This window comes from Megascapheus bottae, chromosome 16 (genome assembly GCF_031878675.1).
Source record: "Megascapheus bottae isolate mThoBot1 chromosome 16, mThoBot2.hap1, whole genome shotgun sequence".
Taxonomy (NCBI): Eukaryota; Metazoa; Chordata; class Mammalia; order Rodentia; family Geomyidae; genus Megascapheus; species Megascapheus bottae.
In genome coordinates, this window is record NC_143524.1 from 41,322,984 (window position 1) to 41,348,364 (window position 25,381).

General features: G+C 40.7%; 3 protein-coding genes across 3 annotated transcripts; 2 read left to right on the plus strand and 1 right to left on the minus strand.

Moving 5' to 3' along the window:
* Nucleotides 1–238: 238 nt before the first annotated feature.
* On the plus strand, nucleotides 239–1,228 carry LOC150053313 (olfactory receptor 52L1-like). The gene has a single exon (XM_090349022.1). It carries the CDS (start codon nucleotides 278–280, stop codon nucleotides 1,226–1,228), a length of 951 nt encoding a protein of 316 aa, XP_090205148.1. The 5' UTR covers nucleotides 239–277.
* Nucleotides 1,229–12,425: 11,197 nt separating this feature from the next.
* Nucleotides 12,426–13,364, plus strand: LOC150053314 (olfactory receptor 56A4-like). The gene has a single exon (XM_090349024.1). The coding sequence runs from the start codon at nucleotides 12,426–12,428 to the stop codon at nucleotides 13,362–13,364; it is 939 nt and encodes a 312-aa protein (XP_090205150.1).
* Nucleotides 13,365–22,637: 9,273 nt separating this feature from the next.
* Nucleotides 22,638–23,560, minus strand: LOC150053315 (olfactory receptor 56A3-like). Its single transcript, XM_090349278.1, is given in 2 exon segments — nucleotides 22,638–23,182; nucleotides 23,185–23,560. Coding segments are annotated over 2 exon segments (921 nt in total).
* Between the last annotated feature and the right edge of the window lie 1,821 nt (nucleotides 23,561–25,381).

Below are 25,381 nucleotides of genomic sequence, written 5' to 3' on the forward strand. Positions count from 1 at the left end.
ATTTAAGCATCTCTCCGAAGGCAAGCGTGTGTTTACCCTTCTAAGTTAAAATCGACTTATCCTGACTCAAACATGTAAAAGACCCTCTGCATAAACATCACCTAAGAGGAGATTTTTGTCCTCTTTACATGACTTTATTCTTCTGTGTTGCAGTTTTAAGCCAGTTGTTTCTGGGGATGAAGATGGTAGCCCACTTTGGACAACATGAACACGTATGGAGAATGGGCAGATCCTGAAGCTGGTTTCTTTCCCCTCTTTCCTGTCTCGGCCTTTGATAATGGCCCTTAGCAATTCCAGCTGGAGGCTACCCCAGCCTTTGTTCTTCTTAGTGGGTATTCCAGGTTTAGAGGAAAGTCAGCACTGGATAGCATTGCCCCTGGGTGTCCTTTTCTGCCTTGCTCTCGTGGGTAATGTTACTATTCTCTTCATTATCTGGAGTGACTCATCACTGCATCAACCCATGTACATCTTTTTGGCCATGCTGGCTGCCATTGACCTGGTACTGGCTTCTTCCACCGCACCCAAAGCCCTTGCGGTGCTGCTGGCTCGGGCTCGCGAGATTGGATACGTTGTCTGCTCGATCCAGATGTTCTTCATTCATGCATTCTCCTCCATGGAGTCCGGGGTCCTTGTGGCCATGGCTCTGGATCGCTACGTAGCCATTTGCCATCCTCTGCACCATTCCACCATCCTGCACGCGGGGGTCATAGCGCGCCTTGGAATAGCGGTCCTGGTGAGGGGTGCGCTCCTCCTCATCCCCTTCCCCATCCTGCTGCGGCATCTGGTCTTCTGCCAGGCCACTGTCATTGGCCACGCCTATTGTGAACACATGGCTGTGGTAAAACTCGCCTGTTCAGAAACCATCGTGAACCGAGCCTATGGGCTTTCCGTGGCCTTGTTTGTGGTTGGGCTAGACGTCCTGGCCATTGGCGTTTCCTACGCCCTCATCCTGCGGGCAGTGCTGAAGGCACCGGGGGTGGAGGGCCGCCTGAAGGCCCTCAGCACGTGTGGCTCTCATGTCTGTGTGATCCTGATCTTCTACGTCCCCGGCATGTTCTCCTTCCTCACGCACCGCTTTGGCCATCAGGTCCCCCATCACGTCCACGTTCTTCTGGCCACACTCTATCTCCTCGTGCCGCCTGCCCTCAATCCTCTTGTCTACGGGGTGAAGACGCAGCAGATCCGCCAGCGAGTGCTCAGGGTGTTTTATGTCCAAGGATGGAGCTGAGCAGAGAGCTCCTCAGTGTCTTCTCTGGAAGCTCCTTCCGTGGACACAGGCGAGAGCCCATGGCTGGGATGGATTACATGTAGGGTAGCCATACCATGATGAGCAGTCCTTCTGGGTGACTAGGCTATGTGCGGGCGTTTGAGTCTGTAGACATCTGGATGGTTCAATTTGTGTATGTTGTCTTCATCATCTTTCCACCCCTTTCAAGTTCAAACAATTCTCCTATCTGTTTGTCAGGGGTTTTGGGTGATAAGAGACATATAGGTGAGATTGTGGATATGTTATCTTTTCTACTTTCCAACAATAACTGATAAGTATAACATATTTGGGAATGGGGAAGGGAGAGCCAATCTTTGGTTTTGTGTCTTCAAAACCTCTAGGTTAGTTAAGAAAGACTACAGACTCCTGGACTCTTGCGTAGCAACAGACTTCAAGGCAGCAAAGACAACGATATGAAAAAAAAAATCCTTCCCCACTTAGTGTAATATGAGAAATGTTCTTTTATTTAAAGCTAACATAAGCAGATAAGTACTTTAAATATCAGTCATAGGAAGAATAATATAGGATCATATTTCCAAGAGATGATTTTATCTATCTATCTATCTATCTATCTATCTATCTATCTATCTATCTATCTGCACACACACGTGTGTGCATGTGTGTGTGTGTGTGCGTGTCCTGGACTCTCTTAAAAAACCTGATTTTACTTTTAAATTTATTTGTGTTTTCTGCTTAGGGTTAAAGATGAAATAAGATCAAGTATTGGATATCTATCTGAGTGTGTCTATGTGTTTTCTAAGTGTTAGCAAAACAAAAGAAGCTAATTGATTTTTATTACATCTAACAAAATCAGCAAAATGTGCTAAGTTTGGGTGCCAGGATTATTGTTTAATAAAAGAAATAGTAAATGTAGACGTAATTATGGCTTCTGAAAATAGGGTGCTGTCAATCAAATCTATTCCTTTTGGTAGCAACTGGGTAAAAGCTTGTAAGAGGAGTGTCAGTGTTGATGTTGCAACCTGTTAGTTGGATTTTGTTGTAAGATCTGGTTTAACCCTTTTGTATTCCTAGAAAATAACATTTTGGTCAGATTCTTTGAAGAATTTAAGCCATTGCTGTGCTGAAGTATGATGCCTTATTCTGGAAGTTTCTGCAGTAGAAGAGATAGAGAAGTGCTGAAGTTTCTGTTCTCTTCATTCTTCGTAAACTATAATTTCTGGGCTGGGAGCTTGGCTTAAGTGGTAGAGAATCAGCGTATTAAGAATGTGGCTCTCACCTGAAACACAAACCCAGTACACACACACACACACACACACACACACACACACACACACACACACACACACACACACACTTTTTTTTCTTAGCGAGATTAGATATCCATCTTGAATTTTTTTAGGTATGTCAGGCCTGGGGTTTGAATTCAGGACCTAGGGACTGTGCTTGGGCTTTAGTGCTTTACCATTTTGCCATGGCTCTACTTCTGGCTTTTTGATGATCAATTGGAGATCAGTCTTACATACTTTTTTTTTGCCTGGGCTGACTTCAAACTATGATCTTATATCTTGGCCTCTAGAGCAGTTAGGATTATAAGTGTGAGCCCCTAGCTCCCAGATCTTCATCTTTAGTTTGGCTGGCCCATGTAGATGTGGTAGGAAGAATGGCATGCATTACTCTTATTGCAGAACGACTTGCATGTTTCCCCAGAATCTTTTTTTTTTTGATCATGGGGCTTGAACTCTGGACCTGGATGCTGTTCCTGAGATCTTTAGCTCAAGGCTAGCATTCTACCACTTGAGCCACAGTGCTACTTCTGACTTGCATGTTTTGATCATACATGTTCCATGTCTAGGACTTTAACTCTGGTGAGTTGTCCTGACAAGCCTGGACTGTGGTGTATTACATCTGCTGGAAAATATCTTTCTTGACCCCAGAGGTATTTTGCTTGGATAGGCTATAAAAAGAAGTCGTTTTCTATTTCCATGTACACAACTTACTGGAATGGTGGTAAGATCTGCAGCAGCTTTCGTCACCATTAGATGAAATTGTGAGTTGAAGGTGAAATACAGAAGAGCTTGTGTGCCTGACTCTGCTTAGGCTATCAACCTGACAAACCTGAAACAGAAGTAACAAGTCTGGATTAAGCCATTGTGTTTTGGGGAGTCTTTGTTGAAGCCAACTGATCTCTAACTTAAGAAATATATGGGTTTTCATGTCAGCACTTCCAAATGGGATACGTATTAATGGGGTGTATATTAAACAATAACCCACACAGAGCTCTATGGGAAGTAATGATTGGGAAGTAGATAGGACTAAAGGAAATGAGAAGATCAGGACCAACAAAGAACCTTGTCCCTTTTCAGTGGCTTGACTGAGCATCCCTTTAGAAATTTAAGTTTTGGCTCAGTGTGTTCCTGAGCTATCTTTGCCCAGCCAGATTCTGTCCTGGACACTCACCTCCCAGAAAGAAATGAATAGGGCTGTGTTCCTATGTCCCCAGCAAGAACAGCTCATGTCCTGCTTTCCCACGGAGCTCTTATCTATTTGTTTTTCTTATCTATGGCTGCACCCACTCCTTCTGTGCAATAGAAAGAGATAGAGTTACAACTAACAGCAGGATGCTACAATGACACAGATCCCAAATACATTTACCCAGGACACCAGTAGAATAAGTTCATGCTTATTTTCTAGTTCTATCACCTTTTAGACAATGAGGAGGGCAGGTGGGCCAGCTAAGACAACAAGGAAATGAAATGAATTGCTTATCACCTAATTAAATTATCTAAAATTGGAAGACACTACTGGCTACATAGTTAACACATTTCCAATTCTTTCTCTTCAATGTATTTTTTCTTTCTTTCTTTTTTCTTTTTTTTTTTGCCAGTCTTGGGCTTGGGCTCAGGGCCTGAGCACTGTCCTTGGACTTTCTCAAGGCTAGAGCTCTACCACTTGAGCCTCAGCACCACTTCCGGCTTTTTTCTATGTATGTGGTACCGAGGAATCGAACCCGGGTCTTCATGCATGCTAGGCAAGCACTTTAACCACTAGGCCAAATTCCCGGCCCCTCAACGTATTTTTTCACTTGAAATTTAAATCTTCCCCAAACTCCGCTCAGATTTGTCTTAAATTAAGTGAATATGATATATGTAGCTCCTCTTATAATGATTTATTACTTCATTTGCATGCATTTATTTCTCCTCAGAATGCCATGTGATATGAGGACATTGCTTGGGAGTCTCATAGCTAGGAATGCCAAGTAATACATCCTTTGCTTAGTCTTGACTTTAGCCTCTGGGGTGTGTGTGTGCATACCCTCCATTTTTTTTACTTCTTATATTTTTATTTTTATTTTTTGATTTTGGTACTGGGGCTTGAACTGCTCTTAGCTCTCTACCACTTGAGCCATACCTCTACTTTTGGACTTTTGCTGATTAATTGGAGAAAAGAGTCTTACAAACTTCCCCCCCTCCTCCCAGGCTGGCTTTGAACTGGGATGCTCACCTCTCTACATCCCAAGTAGCTAGGATTGCAGATGTGAGTTGTCAGTGCTAACTGACCTCTAAACATCATAGTTGAATTGTCACCTGTGGCTTCAGGGTTCATTTTCATTTATTCCTCGAAGGATACTGATCAACTCCACCAGGGCTTAACTGACTCCCTATAATCCCTCTCTCCTCTCTTGATGGTTTTCCTTGTCTAGCTTAGTTGTATGGCCTAGCATTAATGACTTCCTTGGGAAGGGAGTTGATTTCTCAGTTTGTCTGTCTCTTTTTCTCTGTATGTGTGTTTAATTATGGAAGCATAGTTACTTGGATAACCCAAACTGTGATTATCTACAAATAAATGTTTGTCTCCTCTGTGAGAATGTGAAATTTACTTGATTAAAATCTCATAATTAGCCCACAGTAGTCTTAGTGGCTAAGGCATTGCAGGTAGCCTAACCAGAACATAGTCAAAATAGATCTCCATGGTTTTTTGTGGTTGGCATATATCAGAATATCGGATCTATACTAGATTCTTGGTACCACTCAGCTAGCAGTCAAGTCCAGTTATAGAATGCACAAATCAATTTTCACTCTTTTTTTTTTGCCAGTCCTGGGCCTTGAACTCAGGCCCTGATCACTGTCCTTGGGCTTTCTCAAGGCCAGAGCTCTACCACTTGAAGCCACAGCACCATGTCTAGCTTTTTTTCCCTACTGTATGTGGTATCAAGGAGTTGAACCCCGGTCTTCGTGCACGCTAGGCAAGCACTCTACCACTAGGCCAAACACCAGGCCCCATTTTCTCTCTTGAAACCTGTGTTCACATATGCCCTTGCACATCGCAGAACATCTAAGCGGGGTCTGTTCTCTCTTCTCTCTCTCCTACACTAAATTTTTGATCCTCACCCCTGTTGTGCAATGTTAAGTAATGAAGAAATGAGCACTAACAGTTGGAGCTTAAGTGATGACAAAGGTGTGTCTCACAGATTTCCAATGGAATTTTCAAGCCCAGTGCAGGTGTGGAAGCAGCTGGACGCAGAGGTTCTAGATAGGCCAGCAATGCCTGTCTAGGGAAGAAGGTGAGAAGTGTGTGGGGGGTGGTGGGAATAGCCCAAGAAGCTAAGTCTTAAATTCCAAATTCATTTCTGTCCTGAAGTTTCCATATAAAATGGAAATGTCTTCTTTGAAGACATCCTTGAACACTAAAGGGAGAATGAAAAAAATCCATTAAAGGCATTTTTTCTGTTTTTTTTTATTAAAGAATTTACTAACATTGATTTTTACATCATATTTCAAATGATGTGTTTAACGAACAAGTATTCAAGAAGGAAATCTATATAACAATCACTGGCACTTAGATTTTAGAACATAATCAAAAATAGGCTGAGGGTTTATATGTCATAGATACATATTAATCTGTGTAATAAAACATTATATCTCTAGAGTCATAAGTTTTTATGTCTATGTTGTTGTGTTTATATTTCCAGTACCATGTCCATAGCATTGGGTACGCAACTATTGAGTCCTTGTTCTTGTTCTGTTTGGATCTAATAGCCACACATTAAGGATACCATGTGCCTTTTGTTCCTTAGGTCTTGACTTGTCTCACTCAACATAATTTGCTCTAAACATCCACTTCCCTGTAAATGCCATTATTTTATCTTGTCTGTTGGCTATGTAGAATTCCATTGTGTGTGTGTGTGTGTGTGTGTGTGTGTGTGTGTGTGTGTGTGTATACCACATTTTCTATATCCATTCATCTGCAGTAGGGCATCTGGATTGTTTCCATCATCTGGCTATTGTGAATAGTGCAGAGATGAACATAGCTGAGCAGGTGTCCTTATCATATCTTGGGTTATGATGTTCGGGGTAGATGCCCAGAAGTGTTATGGCAGGATCGTAGGGAAGGTCAATTTTCAGTTCTTTAAGAAACCTCCCCACTGCTTATAATCTCACCAACAGTGCAGTAGGGTTCCTTTTTCTCCACAACCCCACCAGCATCTGTCATTGAGCATTAAAGGCATTTTAAATTGGAAAGGTACAGGGATACTGTACCATGCTGTAGCTGGGCTGGAAGAGACTGCAGTTCAGACTGAGAGAAGTGGGAGGGGAATGGCTTTCCAATAAGCCCTCCCCTCCCTGCTCCACCCTGTCTCTCCTCTTTTCAGGTTGAACGTATTTGAAGTAGAACAGACTTGAGGAAAGCAAAGGCCTTTTGAAAAAGAAAATCCAGCATCACAGAATACTGTTATTCAGTACCACAGAACATGTATATCATGATTCAGTGGCAGGGATGAGTAACAAGTTTCCGGGACTCAAGCTGGAGTTGAGAGGAAGTCTATAGGGGAAAACTGGGAGAGGGTGGTGGTAGGGGTAACATTGTTAAAAAAAAAAAGTAGTTTTTACCTGACTCATATAGTTGTAATCCCTCTGTGTATCACCTTTATAATAACAGTAAAGAAAAGAGAGGGAAAAAAAGGGAAGTCTATATTTAGTGGCCAGTGAGCAAAACAAAAGTACCCAAAGGTATTTGCTGGAACATTATGTTTTCCCACACCTGTATGTTGTCATCTTGGTACTCCATTGTGCTTCAGGCTATCGTGTAAATTTATATTTGTTACCAAACAAGCATTGTGACCTCAGAGATCCAGTGTGGATGTCAAGCAGCGCCAGAACCCGAACAATGCCAATTGTCACCAAGAATTAGCAAATTTTCCATTATTAGCAAGGCTAGAGTGCCTCCTTGTGTATATGAGTAGGAATGACAATCCTGGCATTCTCAACCTTTGCTCAATTTTTGAAAGAGGACCTAGAACACTGTTTCATATGTAGAAGTCTGATCTACATTATAAACATTCATGAGACTATATAAGGCTATGTGCATTTGTTTGCCAGTCCTGGGCTTGAGCTCAGAGCATGAGCCCTGTCCTTGGTCTTTCTCAAGGCTAGAGCTCTTCCACTTGAGCCTCAGCACCACTTCCGGCTTTTTTCTATGTATGTGGTACCGAGGAATTGAACCCAGGTCTTCTCGCATGCTAGGCAAGCACTCTACCACTTGGCCAAACTCCTGGCCCACTATGTGCATTTATATCAAAATAAACTGATCAAAGTATGGAATGCACAGAGCAGGATTCCAATAATAACACTCCTTTGAATGACTAACTTACAGTTACTCAAAATGAAATGCCAGGAAGCTGAAACATGTATGGTCAGGTGATGGGGGAGGTCAAAAGGAGGATGCAGATGAACAGAGAGAGCATAGGTAAATGCAGTCATATTCATGTATATGTGTGAACATGGACTGGAGCTAGGTACCTGGAGGGGAAGGGTGTGGTTGGGAGTGAAGGGGGGAGAATGAGGGAAAATGTGACATAAAGATATGCTGTACTCATAAACTGACCCATGTAATTGAAACACCTTTGTACAACTATTTAAAGATAATAATGATAATAAATAAATAAATAAAAACAACCCTAATGGATTCCTCATCTATTTATTTCAGGTTAAGTCCATATACCTGAATTCATTCTGAAAGGATTTTCTTTGACAAAATAGCAACATTTAAAAAAAAATTTCCTATCCACATGCAACTGTTTTTCTTAACACTATTTATTTTTAAGCTACTGGAAGATAAGAGGCTCTGAGTTTGATCCCTAGCACTACAAATATTGTGTGTTTAAAATGTACAATGTGATGTTTTAGTACCAGTATGTATAGTGAACAGAATCCTATGCTTTAGCTAACTCATGTGTCCATTTCTTCACATAATTACCTTCTTTTGTAGTGAGAACACTTAAGATCTATGGTTCTATGAAATTCCAGCTGTACAAATACCTTATCTGCACAATGATCTCTTACATTTGTTCATCCTTTCTTTAAAAGTTTGTTTTATTGTTGTTATTGTAAAGGTGGCTTACACAGGGGTTTCAGGTACACAGGTCAGGTAAAGAGTACATTTCGTTTTGGAAAATGCCACTCCTTCCCTTGCTCTCTTCCAGTTTTTTCCCTCCATCCCCACCCACTAGTTGCATAATTCATTTTCAACATACAAACCATTGGTGCATTTGTTCACCGGCTGTTCCTTCCTTTCTGTGCCTCTCCTTACACTTCCAAATACATGTAAATGAATAAATAACAAAAGAAAAAGAAATAGAAACAGCACACCAAAATAAAAACCCTCTCACCTCTATTTCCTGGAGTTCATTTCGATAGAGACTATTCTGTATAATCAAAAGCACGTAGGCATTGTGCCTTTGTGTTCCTCTCCTAAGAATATCCTCCTTCTGACTCACTGCCTAGAGTCCTGTACAATTTATCATGTTTTGGTGTATTTTAAATCTTGCTTTAGCATATGAGAGAACACATGCGTTGTTTATCTCTCTGAGCTTGGCTTACTTCACTTAACATGATTTGATCGAAGACCATACATTTCCCTGCAAATGACAGCGTATCATTCTTTCTAATGGCTGTATAAAATTTCATTGTGTATAAGTCCCTTCTTTTTTGGATCCACTGTCTAGTGTAGGGCATATGGACTGTTTCCACAACTTGTCTATTGTGAATAGTGCAGCAGTGTTGTTCATTCTTTCTAATTGAAGCTTTGTATTTTTCTTTCTTTCTTTTTTTGTAAGTTCCTGGGGCTTTCTCAAGGTTAGAGCTCTACCACTTGAGTCATAGCACCACTTCTGTTTTTTTTTTGTGTGTGTGTGTGTATGTATGTGGTACTGAGGAGTCAAACCCAGGGCTTCATGTATACTAGGCAAGCACTCTACCAGTAGGCCCAACTCCAGCCCCAAGCTTTGTATTCTCTGACCAACATCTGCCAGATCAGACACATTAAGTGTGCTTGTGTACTACATTTCTTCCCACATTCAGTTTAATTTCAGCTTGCAAATCATCCTTTTCATTATGGAGACTCCCATGGCCTTTGGCTCCTCTCACATTCATTTTATTCTCATTACTGAATTAAGCACTTTAGAGCCTACTCTCCTGAGAAATGGCCCCCAGGGTCCAGGCTCCTACCTAAGAAGAGAAATAGGGAAGGACAAGTCACAACAGAGTATACAACAGGACGCTCATCAGGCATCGAGAACCATTAGCAGTACAGATTTCTGCAGTGGTGAATCTCAGTATGGATCCAGAGAAAATAGGAGGAAGGAGTCCCTGAAAATTGAGGGGAAGTACAGGAGCTAGCATAGAGCAAGAAAGTAAAACTCTAGTAGATACAGAGACTGCCAAGAGTCTCATCATTGGGACACAAGATTCTGATTTCCCTCAGAGCTGTGGTCGAGTCTTCTATGACTTTAAGAGTCTCAAACTCCCACAGGCTTAGATCTGTACATGCATCATGGGTAAGTAAGCAAGACTTTGTAAATGCCTGGGTCAAAAATCTTCCTTTAATTATACCTGAGTCTAGATTCATCTGTGAAGCAAGATGATGGCTCTTGCTTCTAGTCAATCATAGCTGGGCTTGAACTTTTGGATCTTGGACTATCATTCTGATTAGTTTGTTGTTTGTTGGGTTTGTTTGAACTTCCAGTGCCTCCTTGTCAGAAGTCATGCTTCCTGTGCATTGATGTCCACACCTGAGAATCACTGCAGGTGCTATTGGTGAGTATGAACTGATGAGATGAAATAGTGGCAGTCAGTTTCCAAAACCCTGTACAAACTTACAAGGAATGTTTTAATAGTAGTCCCTTCTAGGAGATGCTCCAGGACCTCTGTAGATGCTTGAGAGCACAGACAGTACTGACAGCAGGAACACTTTGGAAACACAAATCCCACAGATTCCAATTTTATTTACTAAGTAAATGGGTTCCTATATAGGTTTATTTGCCTAAAACTTACCAGTTAATTAGCTTTGATTCTATATTTGGGGAACTTAACCTATTCTGATTACTTTCTTTCAAGTTACCCAGTTCAAATTCTTAGAGGTCACTTGTAAACTTGTGACTCTGCAAATTTAGAGGTTCTTCATCTTTACCATGATTGCTTTTCAAAAGTGTGAAGATAATTCTAAATAAAGCATCAAATATGTTGGGAGGTACAGAAGTGTGCACAAATGTATTAACTGAAATGTGGTAGACTCAAGAGAAAACTCAAATGGTGTAATTTCTTAGAAAGGTGAAGTCAAAGTTCAACAAAATAAACACTAGGAAGTAGGTACTGTAAAGGGGTTGCACAGGGTCAAGGGGTAAAGGGTATGTGAATGAAGAGGGGAAGAGAGGGAAGATGCAGTCAATAATTCAATAGATATCTTACCAAATCGGTCAGACTGAGGGAAGAGCAGGGTAGGGGAAGGATAGGTGAGCATGCTGAAAGGGATGACATTGATCAAGAGGCATTATATTTATGAACTGGATTGTTAAATATCAGCTGTTTTGTACAACTACTTAAAGATAATGAATAAAAAGAAAACAATCTTGATGTCCTAAAGTAGATATTGGAAAAGAGAAAGAGGTAGGCCTGGGTCGAGAAGAAGGCCTGAAAACAAGGTTAGCTTCTGAACTAAATAGAAGAGTCTAGTTTTGTCAAATACCGTCTGTTTACAAATATATACTTCCATCCTGAATATGGAAAACTAAATATTTAAGGCTCCTTCCCTCTCTTCTTTCCTCTTTCCCTCCCTCCTCTCTCCCTTCCTCCTTCCGTTCTTTCCTCCTTTCCCTCCCTTCCTCTTGCCCTCTCTTCCTTCTAGCTTTTTTTTTTTCTTGTGTTAGCAGAACTGAGGGTTGAACTCAGGTCCTCATGCTTCTTAAGAAAGCACTCTACTACTCGAGCAATTTCTCTAACCCTTTTGTTTTGGCTGTTTTTCTTCCAGACAGACATGGTCTAACATACTTGGTCTTTGGCTAGCCTCAGACTGCAATCCTCTCATGATGAACTCTTACATGGCCAGGATTGCAAATGTGAGTGACCATGCCAGCAGCTTTGTTTTCTTTATCAGTACCTTAAACTACGATCTTCCTCAGGCTCCCCAAATACTGTGCTTACAACAAGCACTAGTCACTATGCCCAGTGTTTTTCTGCTTGGCCTACCACCATCTCATTCTTTCTGTCATGAAAGCTGAAGAATAGGAAGTCCTAACTATATCACTATAATGTGAGATTGCATACCTTATTTCATTCATCATTCTTCAGTTTGGATCACGTTGCCTTGTGCAAAAAGTAGTTAGTACATGTTTACTGCTCTTCATCCAACCCTTCTGGAAGAATGAAAATCACAAATTCTGAGGCTTTTCCTGGACTTAGAGGGAGTGAGCTATACAGAACTCGCCATGTAGGTAACATTTCTAAACACTGAAAGGGGGAGAGCAGTGAGGGAGGAAAGGAAGAAGGAATGGAAGGATGAAGGGGGAAAGTAGAAAGGGAGGGAGGAAGGACTAGGTAAGTAACTGTGCCTATTGAGGTTTAGTAGTGTAGAGACTTCAGTGTAGACTCTGGTCCACAGTACTTGCTTCACCATTTCCTGTCATCAAACTACTCTGCTTCCCCTTGTCTCCTCTTTTGTAAAGTTCTCATAACAATACTAACTCCTCTTCAGTTTTCTTTTTGAAAGGATGAGATGAGCTAACGCACATGAACCATTCAGAATTGTGCACTGGGACAGATTCAAGGCCTCAAAGAAAGTAAGTTCCATGACATATTCTGTGCTCCTATACTTCAGTTTTCATGATAAGTTGCTCCGGATTTCCAGATTCTTGGGGATACTCTCCATGGCATCAACCAGCAACTTCTCCAGTGGTCCTGTCTCTGACTTCCTTCTCATCTGTTTCCCCAACTACCAGAGTTGGCAACACTGGCTGTCCTTGCCCTTCAGCGTCCTCTTCCTCCTGGCCGTGGGAGCCAACGCCATCCTCCTCCTCACCATCCGCTTGGAAACATCTCTACACCAGCCCATGTACTACCTTCTCAGCCTCCTCTCCCTGCTGGACATGGGGCTCTGCCTTGCCGTCATCCCCAAGGTCTTAGACAACTTCTGGCTTGGCAATCGATCCATCAGCTTCTCAGGCTGCTTTGTGCAGATGTTCATCATGAACGGTTTCCTCACCATGGAATCCTGCACGTTCATGGTCATGGCCTATGACCGCTATGTGGCCATCTGCCACCCTCTTCGCTACCCATCCATCATCACTGATCGATTTGTGGTCAGGGCTTCTGTCTTTGTTGTGGCTCGTAATGGCCTTCTTGTTCTGCCCATCCCCATCCTTTCTTCCCAGCTGAGATACTGTGCAAGAATCGTCATGAACTGCATCTGCACTAACCTGTCTGTGTCCAAGCTCTCTTGCGATGACATCACCTTCAACCGGCTCTACCAGTTTGTAATAGGTTGGATGCTGCTGGGGTCTGACTTTATCCTGATTGTGATCTCCTACTCCTTCATCTTGGGAGTTGTGCTAAGGATCAAGGCCGAGGGGGCTGTGGCCAAGGCCCTGAGCACCTGTGGGTCGCACTTCATCCTCATCCTCTTCTTCAGTACGGTGCTCCTCGTTCTGGTCATCACAAACCTGGCCAAGGAGAGAATTCCACCTGATGTCCCCATCCTGCTCAACATCCTGCACCACCTGGTCCCCCCAGCTCTGAACCCCATTGTGTATGGCGTGCGAACCAAAGAGATCAAGCAGGGAATGCAGAACTTACTGAGGAGGCTGTAAGATGTAAAATGGGTGCAACCTGACCTTGGGAGTACAGATTGATAATGGGAAATAATTTTCACGAGGCATAGCAAATTTGAATAGTTACTGTATTTGGATTGTTCATATTATTTCCATTTGGATTTTATTTTCCTTAGTGTTGCTTGTGGGACATTCAGCCTGAATACTATTGTGATGCATAGAACCTTATACTTTTACATTCTGAAATTGTCTGAGAGTGCTCCCAACCTCATTTATGTGAGAAGGGCTTAGCAAGTCTTCATTACAAGTATCTTGACTGATATTTCTTGTCAAATAAAGAATCAATTGGATTCCAACACATTTTTTAGCTTTTGATTTTTTATTGTTAACATAAAGATGATGAACAGAGGAGTTACAGTTACATATGTCAGGTACAAAATTCATTTCTTTTTGGACCATGTCACTTCTGTCCGCTCTCTCTCTTTCCCAGTTTCCCCATCCCATCCCACCCACAAGTCATATAGTTCATTCTCAACACAGTGAAAATCGCTTCGCATTTGTTCATTCTTGTCCATTTCTGTGTCTTCCCTTGTCTTCTCAAAGACAGAGAAGACAAAAAGAAAAGAAAACAAAATTGACAACAAAGAAAAAACCTGTTGTTCCCAGTGAATTCCAATACTTTCAAATTCTTCTCCATTTTTTGCCAGTTTTGGGGCTTGAACTCAGAGCCTGAGCACTTTCCTTGGGCTTTCCCAAGATTGGAGCTCTACCACTTGAGCCACAGCATCATTTCTGGGTTTTTGTGTATATGTGGTAGTGAGCAGTAAATCCCAGGGCTCCAGGCATGCCAGGCAAGCACTCTACCACTTGGTCAATCTCCCGGCTCTTCTCTATTTTTAAACTATCATTTCCTGTATGGCCATGTGTTCCAACTGTCCGTCCTTTCCTGCCATTGCTGTGTATTGAATGGAGTACATCATCTCTACTAGGCAAGCACTCCATTATCAAGTTATATACACAGCCATAGATGTTTTTCCAAGTTCCTTTTTGTTTGCCTGGCATTTTCCTCAATACAGTCTAGAAATACTTCCTACTGAATGAAAATTTAGTGCTATCTTCATTTATTTTAATAATGTTCGTTTCATTGAAGATATGATAATCTTGGTTTCTCTAAGAGTTGTAATGTTGCTTATTTCTCTTTTGGGTTTTTTTTTTTATTTCCTTAACTTGTAGATTTTCTAGTAGCTAATAACTTTTACTTTGTCAGTATTTCATAAGTTCAGTTTAGCATTCTGTACTGTCAGCAAAACAACTAAAAATAAAAGAGGTTTATGAAATACTTATAGGATAGGTTAATACAATGTAGATGGCAAAAGAATGGGAAAATAGAATGATATATGGAATTATGTATGTATGCAATGGATTATAAGAGGACTATAGATCATCACCAATAAACATTCTTGAGAAAAGAAAGGACAGAATTTTAAGCCTCTGTTTTCTCTTTCCTTTGTAAATAAATACTCTATTTCTGAGGTGTGTAGATTTGGGAAAATATGTGCATAGACATAGGTAATAGTTATATTTGTGCTAGATCCAAAGATGCTTACCAGAAAGATAAAATTGTGAATATATTCAACCTGATAGTCTTACTCTTTGCTTGAAATACTTGTTCCATCTACATAAATTCAACTGCTAATTGTTTTTAGTCAGTTATATATATATATATGTATAATTTTTTGTCAGTTCTGGGGCTTGAACTTGGGGCCTAAGTACTGTCCTTGGACTTTCTCAAAGCTAGCATTCTACCACTTGAACCACAGCACCATTTCCAGCTTTTTCTATGTATGTGGTACCAAGGAATTGAACCCAGATCTTCGTGTATGCTAGGCATGCACTCTACCGGTAGGCCAAATTCCCGGCCCCAGTCCGTCTTATATTTTTATATTTAACTCATTTCTTTCCTTTTTATACTTGCCTTGTTTTGGGTTAGTTAGTTTTTGTTGTTTTGGATTTGCTGAGCATCAACTTAGGGCTTGTTTGCTCGTGGCTGGTGTTTTACCACTTGGAGCATGTCTCTAGTCTGGCTTTTGGCTGGCTAATTGAGGAAAGAATCTCAAGAGTCTCACAGACTTTTCTCCATGGGCTGGCTTGAAATTGTGATCCTCTGAATCTCAGTGTCCTGAATATCTAGGATTGCAGGCATGAACCACCATGGCCTAGCTTGATTAATCAAAAATTGTGTTTTTGGCAGTCTTAGGTCTGAACTCAAGGCCTGGGTGCTGTTCTTGAACTTTTCTACTCATGGCTAGTGCTCTGCCACTTTGAACCACAGCTCCCCTTCCAGTTTTCTGATGATATGAGTCTCATAAATTTTCCTTCCTCGGTGTGGCTTTGAACTGTGAGTCTCAGATCTCATCCTCCTGAGCAGTTAGGATTACTGGTGTAAACCACCAGTGTCAGGCGGCTCAATCAACTTTTAATGTAGTCTTTTGGTAATTAGAGATAACCTAATTCCAATCTAATTAAATATGTGCAACGTTTGTTCTGGACTCTCTAAACCTTATTTTCAGTGACTCACTTTCCTCCGTATGAAGATGTCTCTAAACTTAATAAAGATAATAAAATAAATGATTTTAAAATACTCTTTAAAAACGATTAACATGACGATCTTAAGTTCTATCCATTTTTCTTGCAAACAACATGATTTTTTTCTTTTATGTCTGGATACAACTGTACAATACCTCTTTTTATTCAGGTATGGATGGGTAGCTAGGTTGATTGAAGCCTTGGAATAGTCTTATTGTGAATAGTATCTTATGAACATAGCTATTGAACTATTGTAATTCTTTGCTAAGAAATACCATAGACAAAGTCTCATTATTACAAATGAGGGAAACCATGCATCCTGTTTTTCTTTGGATCTGACTTGCTTCACTTAATATAAAAGGAGACATCTTCTATGCCCCTGAGTGCTAATCCTTCCCACTGCATGCCACACATGCAGTCTATGCATATCTCAGTCGTCACCCTAGAGACTACATTTAGATTACCACCCTTGCTTCAGGAGTGGAAATGCAGAACTATTCCACTGTACACAGGAAAGCTCATCCCGTCTGCAGGTAGGGGAGAGCCCAGGGGAACAGGAGTCTAGCCACAGGAGGATTGGCTCTTACACAGACAGTATCTTACTAAAGCCATGGAGAAGCCACATGCCACTCCATACCACTGAGCTTTCAAAAAGTGTGGTTTGGAGAAAACTTGGTATTTGTGGGAACTTCACGTTAGAACACCAAGCACAAGTGACATTTTAAGCTTGCTTTCTTTGACCTTATGCAGTATTGACTCCAAAGGGTATGCTCGTACTCTCCAGATGGTAGTTTGAGACAATCCCGAGGATTGCTGATGTTAGAAGAATGTATATATGCTAGCAAGGCTGGATTCTCAGAGACATCATTTATAGAAACTACCAAAAAGAACAAGAACAGCCAACTACTTTGTTACTGATTTAATGAGCAGAGAAAGAAAGACTCTGGAAAAAGAATCTATGTGAGAAAGAAAGCTTTCAAGCTGAAAGGTTGGGAGATTGGCCAGGACTGTGCTTAAGTAACTGAAGATGATGAGAGAAATAGCCAGTTTATCTGGGGCTTTAGTTATTATTAGTATTATTGTTGAGTAGAATCTTGTGTTACTTTTTTGCCTTGGTGGGCAGGCTCAGATTGTGGTCCTCCCATGAGATGGCATGCCCAGCTTGTTGGTTAAAATGGTGGAGGTGGGGTTTGGTTCTCTCACTTTTTGTCTGGTCTTGAGCCATGATCTTTCTGATCACTGCCTTTTGAGTCACTAGGATTACTGGTGCACGGCACCATGGTCTACTCTTCACCCTTAATTATTGGAGTTCTTACCTATGAAAAGCAGCATCCATATTACATGGCTATTTATTAGAAGGTAAATGAACCCAGACATACAGAATTAGGCTATGACTAGAAATCTGTGTTTTAGCAAGTTATTGGGTGATTGGGATACATAATTCTGTTTAACATCTTGTGGTCTTGACAAAAAGTCAGTCCTGCTAGGAATCCTATAATACATATCAAGAAGAAAAAGTTACCTTGATTGGGAGCTTTACTTATTTATTTATTTGTTTATTTATTTATTTAGTGTCAGTACTGGAGTTTGAACTCAGGGCCTGGACACTATCCCATAGCTTTTTCACTCAAGGCTAGAAGTCTGTCAAATGAGCCACAGCCCTACTTCTGGCTTTCTGGTGGTTAATTGAAGCTAAGACTCTTCTAGACTTTCCTATCCTGGCTAGCTTTGAACCAAGATCCTCAGATCTCAGCCTCCCTAGTAGTTAGGATTACAGGCCTGAGCTATCAGCACCCACTTGATTGGAAGCTTTTTTTGCATTCTATTTCCTAAATACCTCAACAACACACTTTAAAAAGAGAGATGATTTCTTTTCTTTACTTCAAAGGAGAACAGAGCACAGCTTGACCACTTTCTCACCAGCCCGTTCCTGGGTGGTGAAGATGTGTCTTCCAAAGGGGAAAACAAGATGAGGGGTGGGGGTCAGGGGGAGGGAAATGGGGACCAAGACATGAGAAAGAGTATCAATATTGGTGAAGTAATGCACCTTCTATCTGGTTAATATAATGTAACCATTCTATTAATTACAATAAAATATATGAAAAAAGAAATTAAAAAAAGATGTGTCTTCCAGTATACAAATATACTGGAAACAGTCATTTCTTCTGTGCAGTGTTAGGTCCCTAGTATATTTAGGTATTCCTTCAGTTTTTTCTTGTCTTGGAAACCTCATTTCCTTACTTTTCTCAGAAAATTCCTGTTATATTTTAGTACTTCCACTCAAAAAAGCTGCTGCATAGCTAGGTCTTTGGTTTTTGTGTTTTTACTATTGAGTTGTTTTATTTTGTTCCTGCGATGAAATTATTTTCTGCTCTCCTGATGTGGTCCAACATTCTCCAAGTGCTAAGCAAGAACAGCAGCAGTTTATAGCAAGATTTGGAGATGGTAAATACAGGATAATAATTGTGTACGATGCCTTCAATAGATTATCAGTAATAAATACCTTTGGTGTACATAATGAATACTGTTACATCACCAGGTCCCTAGTATATTTCTCTGTGCTATCATTAAAACTTTTCCACCACAAACTTGTTGACAAACAAATAGGAAACACTGAAGAGCTTAGGAAAGTTTTATTAATGTTTTAGTAGCACCCTGTTTACCATATTTGAGGATCATAGGACAGTGATGGGAGGAAGAGACTTCAGATAATAGCAAGAAAGGATTCCTGGGAAGTGAAGCTCATTGTACAGATAAGACTGGAACAAACAGAAATTACCTAGTTGGGCACAAAAGAATGGGTTCTGAGGGGAGGATTTGATGTTTCTGATTCACAGCTTCTGATATGATGAAATACACATATTATACACAAAAAATCCTGTCTTCTAAGTGTGGCTGGAATGTGAATGAACTATAAAGCTAGGGCTAGAATCTACTCCTACAGAGAGGGAGCTGTTCTGTACTCATAAAGTTATGAGTGCTTTCGAAATTATGTTAGTGGGGATGATGTACGGTTTAAAACTTAGGTGGCCACAGGTAACAGTTTCTGCATGTAATTCTAGATACTTGGGAGGGTCATGCGTGGTTCAAGACTATTTCAGACAAAAAGAGACGTGACCTTATGAATATACCAGGTGAAGTGGGACTCACGTGTGATCCTTGCAATGTGGAAGACCACAGTAGTGAAGATTGCAGTCTGAGGCTGGCCCTGGGCAAAAATACAAAGCCTTACCTGAAAAATAACTAGACACAAAAAAGACCTGGGGGCCTTGGCCTCAGGGTTAGAACGGCTGCCTAAAAAGCATGAGGTCCTTTGCTCAAACCACATTACTATCAAATAATCATAATAATAATAGAAAATTTTAATGACATACTATTCAATTGATTTATAGATAATCTTGAGACTCTCAACTGGAGGCAGACAAATCATAAGACCCCTAATGTTTTTGCCTTTTTCTTTTCAGCCTTTTCTTGTTCCACCTACCAGTCATGCTGTTATCCACTAACAGCACAGGGACCCAGGTGACCGAATTCCTCATGATCTTCTCTCCATGAATGCAAGACACACAACATTGGCTATCCATAGTGCTGGTTCCTCTCCTGCTTTTGGCCCTGGGGGCCAGCTTCATGTTATTACTCACCATCTGGCAGAAGGCATCTCTAACATGAGCCCATGTACTACCTGCTTGCCATTCTCTCTGTGCTGGATGTTATCCTCTGCCTCACAGTCATCCCTAAGGTCAGGCCCTCCATGGATTCTCTTCTAGACACTCAATCATCCTTTTGTAAACTGCCTTCCTTTCCTTCTGCAAGTAATTCTCACATCCCTGAAGAAAAATGTCTCAGTGAGTCACCTATGCCATCATTCTAGATTCCTCACAATTTCTAGATGTGTCCTTTCTTATTTTGAATTTTACCAGTACTGGGGCTTGACCTTACGTCATGGATGCTGTTCCTGAAATTTTTTGCTTAAAGCTGGTTTTCTTTTCTTTTCTTTTTTTTTTTTTGTGGGTCATGGGGCTTGAACTCAGTCTGTGCACTGTCCCTGAGCAATTTAGCTCAAAGCTACTACCTTACCCTTCAGCCAAGCCCCACTTCCCGTTTTCTAGTTTTCTAGAGGTTAATTGGAGTCTCAGGCCCTTTTGTGCCCAGGCTGGCTTTGAACCATGATTCTCAGATCTCAGCCTCCTGAGTAGCTAGGATTACAGGTGTGAGCAGCCATGCCCTGCTAAAGCTAGTTTTCTACCACTTGAGCTTCAGCTCTACTTTTGGATTTTTTTGGTACTTAGTTGTAAATAAAAGTTTCATTGGACTTTCCTGCCTGTGTTGGTTTTGAACTGTAATCCTCAGATAGCAGGCTCTTGAGTAGCTAAGATTACAAGCATGAGCTACCAGTGCCTGGCTTTCTCATTCTTGAATATAGATATATAATATATTTATATATTATATGTGGGTATATATCTTATATCTGGTATATAAGATATAATATGTATTACATATATTAGGCATATATACTTACATATTTAAGAAAAGATCAGCTCAGATTGACCTTGAACTTATATATAGCCCAGAGTGGCTTAACCATGATCCTTCTGCCTTAGATTCCCAAGTGCTGAGATTACAAGGGTGTTCCACCACACTTGAAACCTCTCATTCTTAATGCCCATGTCTTTCTAATCTTCCATGACTTCCCAGTTCTCTCAATGCTTGTATTAATGCCATTTCAAGTTTCAAATTTCTTCTTACTACTTGGGAAATTTTTCTTGTCTGTCTCTAGACCATAGCACTCTAGAATATGCTTACTAAAATATTCACATCACATACTGAATTAAGAAGCATGATTGGTAAAGATTTCTTATGCATGGAGATGGGTTGGAGAGTGTCTAATTAAAAATATTAGACTTATTGGGTTTGATGTTTGTCTGATACATGTATCTTGTGATAACCAGATCAGCCCAGTTAATTTGGGGTAAGAACTGTGGGAGTCTACATAGGATAGTAATACAAATGTACTCACTTTTTTTTTTTTTTGCCAGTCCTGGGCTTGAGCTCAGGGCATGAACCCTGTCCTTGGACTTTCTTAAGGCTAGAGCTCTACCACTTGAGCCTCAGCACCACTTCCGGCTTTTTTCTATGTATGTGGTACCGAGGAATTGAACCCGGGTCTTCGTGCATGCTAGGCAAGCACTCTATCACTAGGCCAAACTCCCAACCCCAAATGTACTCACTTTTAAAACAAAGGTTAAACTTGGGTGCTGGTGGCTCACACTTGTAATCATAACTATTCAGGAGGCTGAGATCTGAGGAACATTCAAAGTCATTCCAGGAGAAAGGTCCACGGGCCTCTTCTCTCCCAATTTATTACCAATATGCTTGAAATGGAGCTCAGGTGGTAAAGCTCTAGCCTTGAACAAAAAGCTCAGGGACAGCACCCAGGCCCTGAGTTCAAGTCCCAGGACTAGCACAAAAATAAATGAGAGAGAATGGTCTCTAGATTTTAGGAATGGGTTGAAGTAAACTCTGGAAACTGAGATTGTATAGAAGGTATTGATGGCATTCTGGGGATGTGGTTTGGGAATATGCATGATTTTAATCATCAGAGGGGTTTCCTAAGGTTTGATACCCTAGGATGGTAATGGATATACAGAATTTTTTAGGATAATGCTTCTGACAGGTCCTGCTCATCTTCTGGTCCTGCTCATCATGTCTGGTTCGACATGAAGTCCATCAGCTTTTCAGGCTGCTTCCTGTAGATTTTTTTCTCATATCAGAGCATGATATTAACCACCTTTTGAGTCTTGTTGATTTTTCTCAACATGATCTCCAGTTTCACATTTTTTTTTGCAAAGAACCTTGATGTGATTTTTTTTATTATGTATTTCTATCACATTTTCTTTATTCGTTGGTGGCTACTCAGGCTGATCCTGCAACCCGGCCACCATGAGCAATGCCACAAGTGTTCAGGTCTGCTAATTACAAGATGTTTTCCAGTCCATCTGATGCACACGTATGTGGGGTATATTTTGATCATGTGATGCTCCTTGACTTTGTTTATCTTTAACCTATCCCAAAAGTCTTCACTGACTTCTGTATTGACTTAGTGGCTGGACTATTTTATATTCCCATTACTAGTGTGTAATGGTTCCTTTCCCCCGACATCCTCACCATCATTTATTCTTGTCTGTTTTCCTGATAATTGTTTTCTTCTTTTTCCAGTCTTGGGGCTTGAACTCAGGGCCCGAGAATTGTCATTTGGCTCTCTTAAGGCTAGAGCTTTACCACTTGAGCCACAGCACCATTTCTGGCTTTTTCTATGTATGTGGTACCAAGAAATCGAACCTGGGTCTTTGTGCATGCTAGGCAGGCACTCTACCACTAGGCCAAACTCTTGACCCCAATGCTTGTCTCTTTTTATTGGGGTGAGTGGAATCTCAATGTTATGTGTTTTACATTCAACTATTATTTTTAAATCCATCATTTATTCTACCACTGAGCTCCATTTCTGAGCACCAAAGGTAGTTGGGCATTATTGCTCCATGATAAAATTTATCCTAGTGAGTGCTCAAATTCTAGATAAAATAGAATCACAAAATTGGACCAAAATTTAAAAAGTAGCAAAAATATCAAAGGTATGTTGTCAAAGAACACATTGTGTTTTCAAGAGGAGAGAGTGTTCTGTGCTTTTCTCCTTTGCATTTTGTTTCTGAGATCCAGAAGCCCTTCTTATCAGTCTTTCTTCAGCAATCTCTTGATTCCTTGTTTAATCTCCTGAGTTCTTACCCCATACACAATAGGGTTAAGGGCTGCAGGGATGACATGGTGGAGGACATTGAGCAAGACTGGCACATCAGGGGAGATCTTCTTCTTAGCCACATGTGTGAGGACAAAGACCAGAAGGATGGTGCTAAAGAAGAGGATAAGGATGAAGTGGGAGCCACATGTGCTTAGAGCTTTGGCCACAGCACCTTCTGCCTTGAGTCTCAGCACAACTCTCAGTATGAGGGTGTAGGAGAGGAAGATGAGGATGAGGTCAGACCCCAGCAGGGTCCAGGCTCCAGCAAACTGGTAAAGGCGATTGATAGTGACATCATCACAAGAGAGTCTGGAAACAAACATATTGGCACAGATACAGTTCTCAATGATATTTCTTTCACAGTAATGGAGTTGCGCTGAGAGAATGGGGATGGGTAGAGTGATAAAGACATTCCTGGCCAAAATAAACATGATGGCCTTGACCACAAATTGGTCAGTGATGATGGATGGGTATCTCAGCGATCAAAGGCCATGACCATGAATGTGCAGGACTCCATAGCCAGGAAGCAATTCATAATGAACATCTGAATGAAGCAGGCAGAGAAGCTGATAGACCTGAGGTCAAACCAGAAGATGGCTATCACCTTGGGGATGACAGTGAGGCAGAGAACAATGTCCAACGAGGAAAGGAGACCAAGGAGGTAGTACATGGGTTCATGAAGAGAGGCCTCCAGCCAGATAGTGATCAGAAGAAGAGCATTGGCTCCCATGGCCAGAAGGAAGAGGAAGCCGAGGGGCAGGGACAGCCAGAGCTGCCAGCTGGGATGTCTGACAAAACAATTCAGGAAGAAGTCTGAAATCTCAGCAGAGATGGTGTCATTCTGGTATGCTGCCATATTGCATCATAGCTTCCCTCAAACCTCTTTTAATGATCTGTAAAATTAGGGTGAAATCAGGGGGTGTAGAACAACATAAATAGCATTTCCAGGTGGGTTAATCTGTTTTTCCCTTGGTGCCACATTACTAAAATATTCCTATTATTTTACATTGTAGAAAAGTATGATAAGATTTATCTATACATTTGATTTAAACAATGTTTGCTTTCAACAGAGATAGTATATCCTTGCAGAATGTAAAAAGGAGAAACTTCTTAGGAAATTATTTTTGTAGTCAGATGAGACTCAGATTTGTTTTTGACCCACATGTTTCCCTCTCTTTGTTTTCTTTTTATTGTCCTCATAAGCTTCCTTGTATGCATTTTAACTGTTACAGTATGGTAAAAGAATGGCACAAAGAATGGGCTCAAATGTCCCTAGGCCCTGTACCATTCCCCACTTGTATTTATTTTTTTTTTTTACTGTAGTTAGAAGTTTTTATTTATTATTTAAAAATTTGCCTATGTTGTCTAAAATGTCATATTTGATGCAAACAAATCCTATCCAACAATTGCTTTCCCCCCCACTTATATTGTAACTAGATCTTCATATTTATAGTATTCTTAACTTTTGAAAGAAAGAAGCATAAAAAGAACATGAACAATTCACCAGAGCTATAAGGGAGCAATAACTATCACTATCCATTATGTAAAATAGTTGCATCTTTTTTTTTGCCAATCCTGGGCTTGAGCTCAGGACTTTCTCAAGACTAGAGCTCTACCACTTGAGCCTCAGCACCACTTCTTGCTTTTTTTTTATGTATATGGTACTGAGGAACCGAACCTGGGCCTTCGCATGCTAGGCAAGCACTCTACCACTAGGCCAAACTCCCAGCCCAGTTGCATCTTTCTAAAAATTCCTTTTTTATTGTATTTTATTGTCGGTGTAACGTATAGAGATGTTACAGTTACATTCATCAGTATTTCTTGAACACTGATAGCCCTTCTCATGTTTTTCTCTCGCTTTTCCTCCTCTACCCCTCCCAATCTTGTTACAGATTTTGATTGCAATGGTGTGTGTGTGTGTAATGGAATCTGCCATTTTATTTTTCTTTCCTATACTAATTATAATGATCTTAATATATATCTTCTACCCTTTGGACAACAGTTCAATATTACTGTTATTTTGTTCTCATTTAGTTTTCCCCCAGCATCCTATTAGCTCTTAGGGTTGCAAACTGAATGAGAGACTATCCAGACTCCCAAAGAAGTGAAGCTGTGGCTGATCTGTGGGATGATGTGTGATATAATCAGAATAAATCATGAGTAAAGAGTCACATAAGTTATTATGAAGACTCAAGGGCAAGCTGAACAGCTTGGACTGAACAAGTAGCTGAAGAAAAAGAATTGTTAATAAACTAAGGTGGCACACTCATAGACATTACAAGTAAGGATTTGACCAGGTCACTGGTCCTCATATCTTGCAATCCTAGCTACTCAGCCAAGGTCTGTGAAATTCTGATCTCTCGTTAATCACCAAAACAACGGAAGTGGGTTGAAGTGGTAAAAGCTTAAGTTCAAGTTCCAGGACCAGCACCACAAAAAGTAAAGATTAGAATTAATATTTATCTCCTATTGCATTGTGCAAAATTCTAAGGACTATAGGCAAAAGTGAAATGTTCAAATTGTATAGCCTCTGTACTTAAATCTACTTTCTGGAATAGAACCCAAATTCTGAAGTTAAAAACTTCTTTTTTTTCATCGGATGACAAGTGTTTTAGTGTTTCATTTCGCTTGACCACCCAGCCTTCTGAGATGTGTGTTCTTGTCACCATTTACAAAC

What these genes read in the sequence shown, in the direction of transcription:
- LOC150053313 (XM_090349022.1), top strand. Translation starts at nt 278, where the DNA reads ATGGCCCTTAGCAATTCCAGCTGGAGGCTACCCCAGCCTTTGTTCTTC.
- LOC150053314 (XM_090349024.1), top strand. Translation starts at nt 12,426, where the DNA reads ATGGCATCAACCAGCAACTTCTCCAGTGGTCCTGTCTCTGACTTCCTT.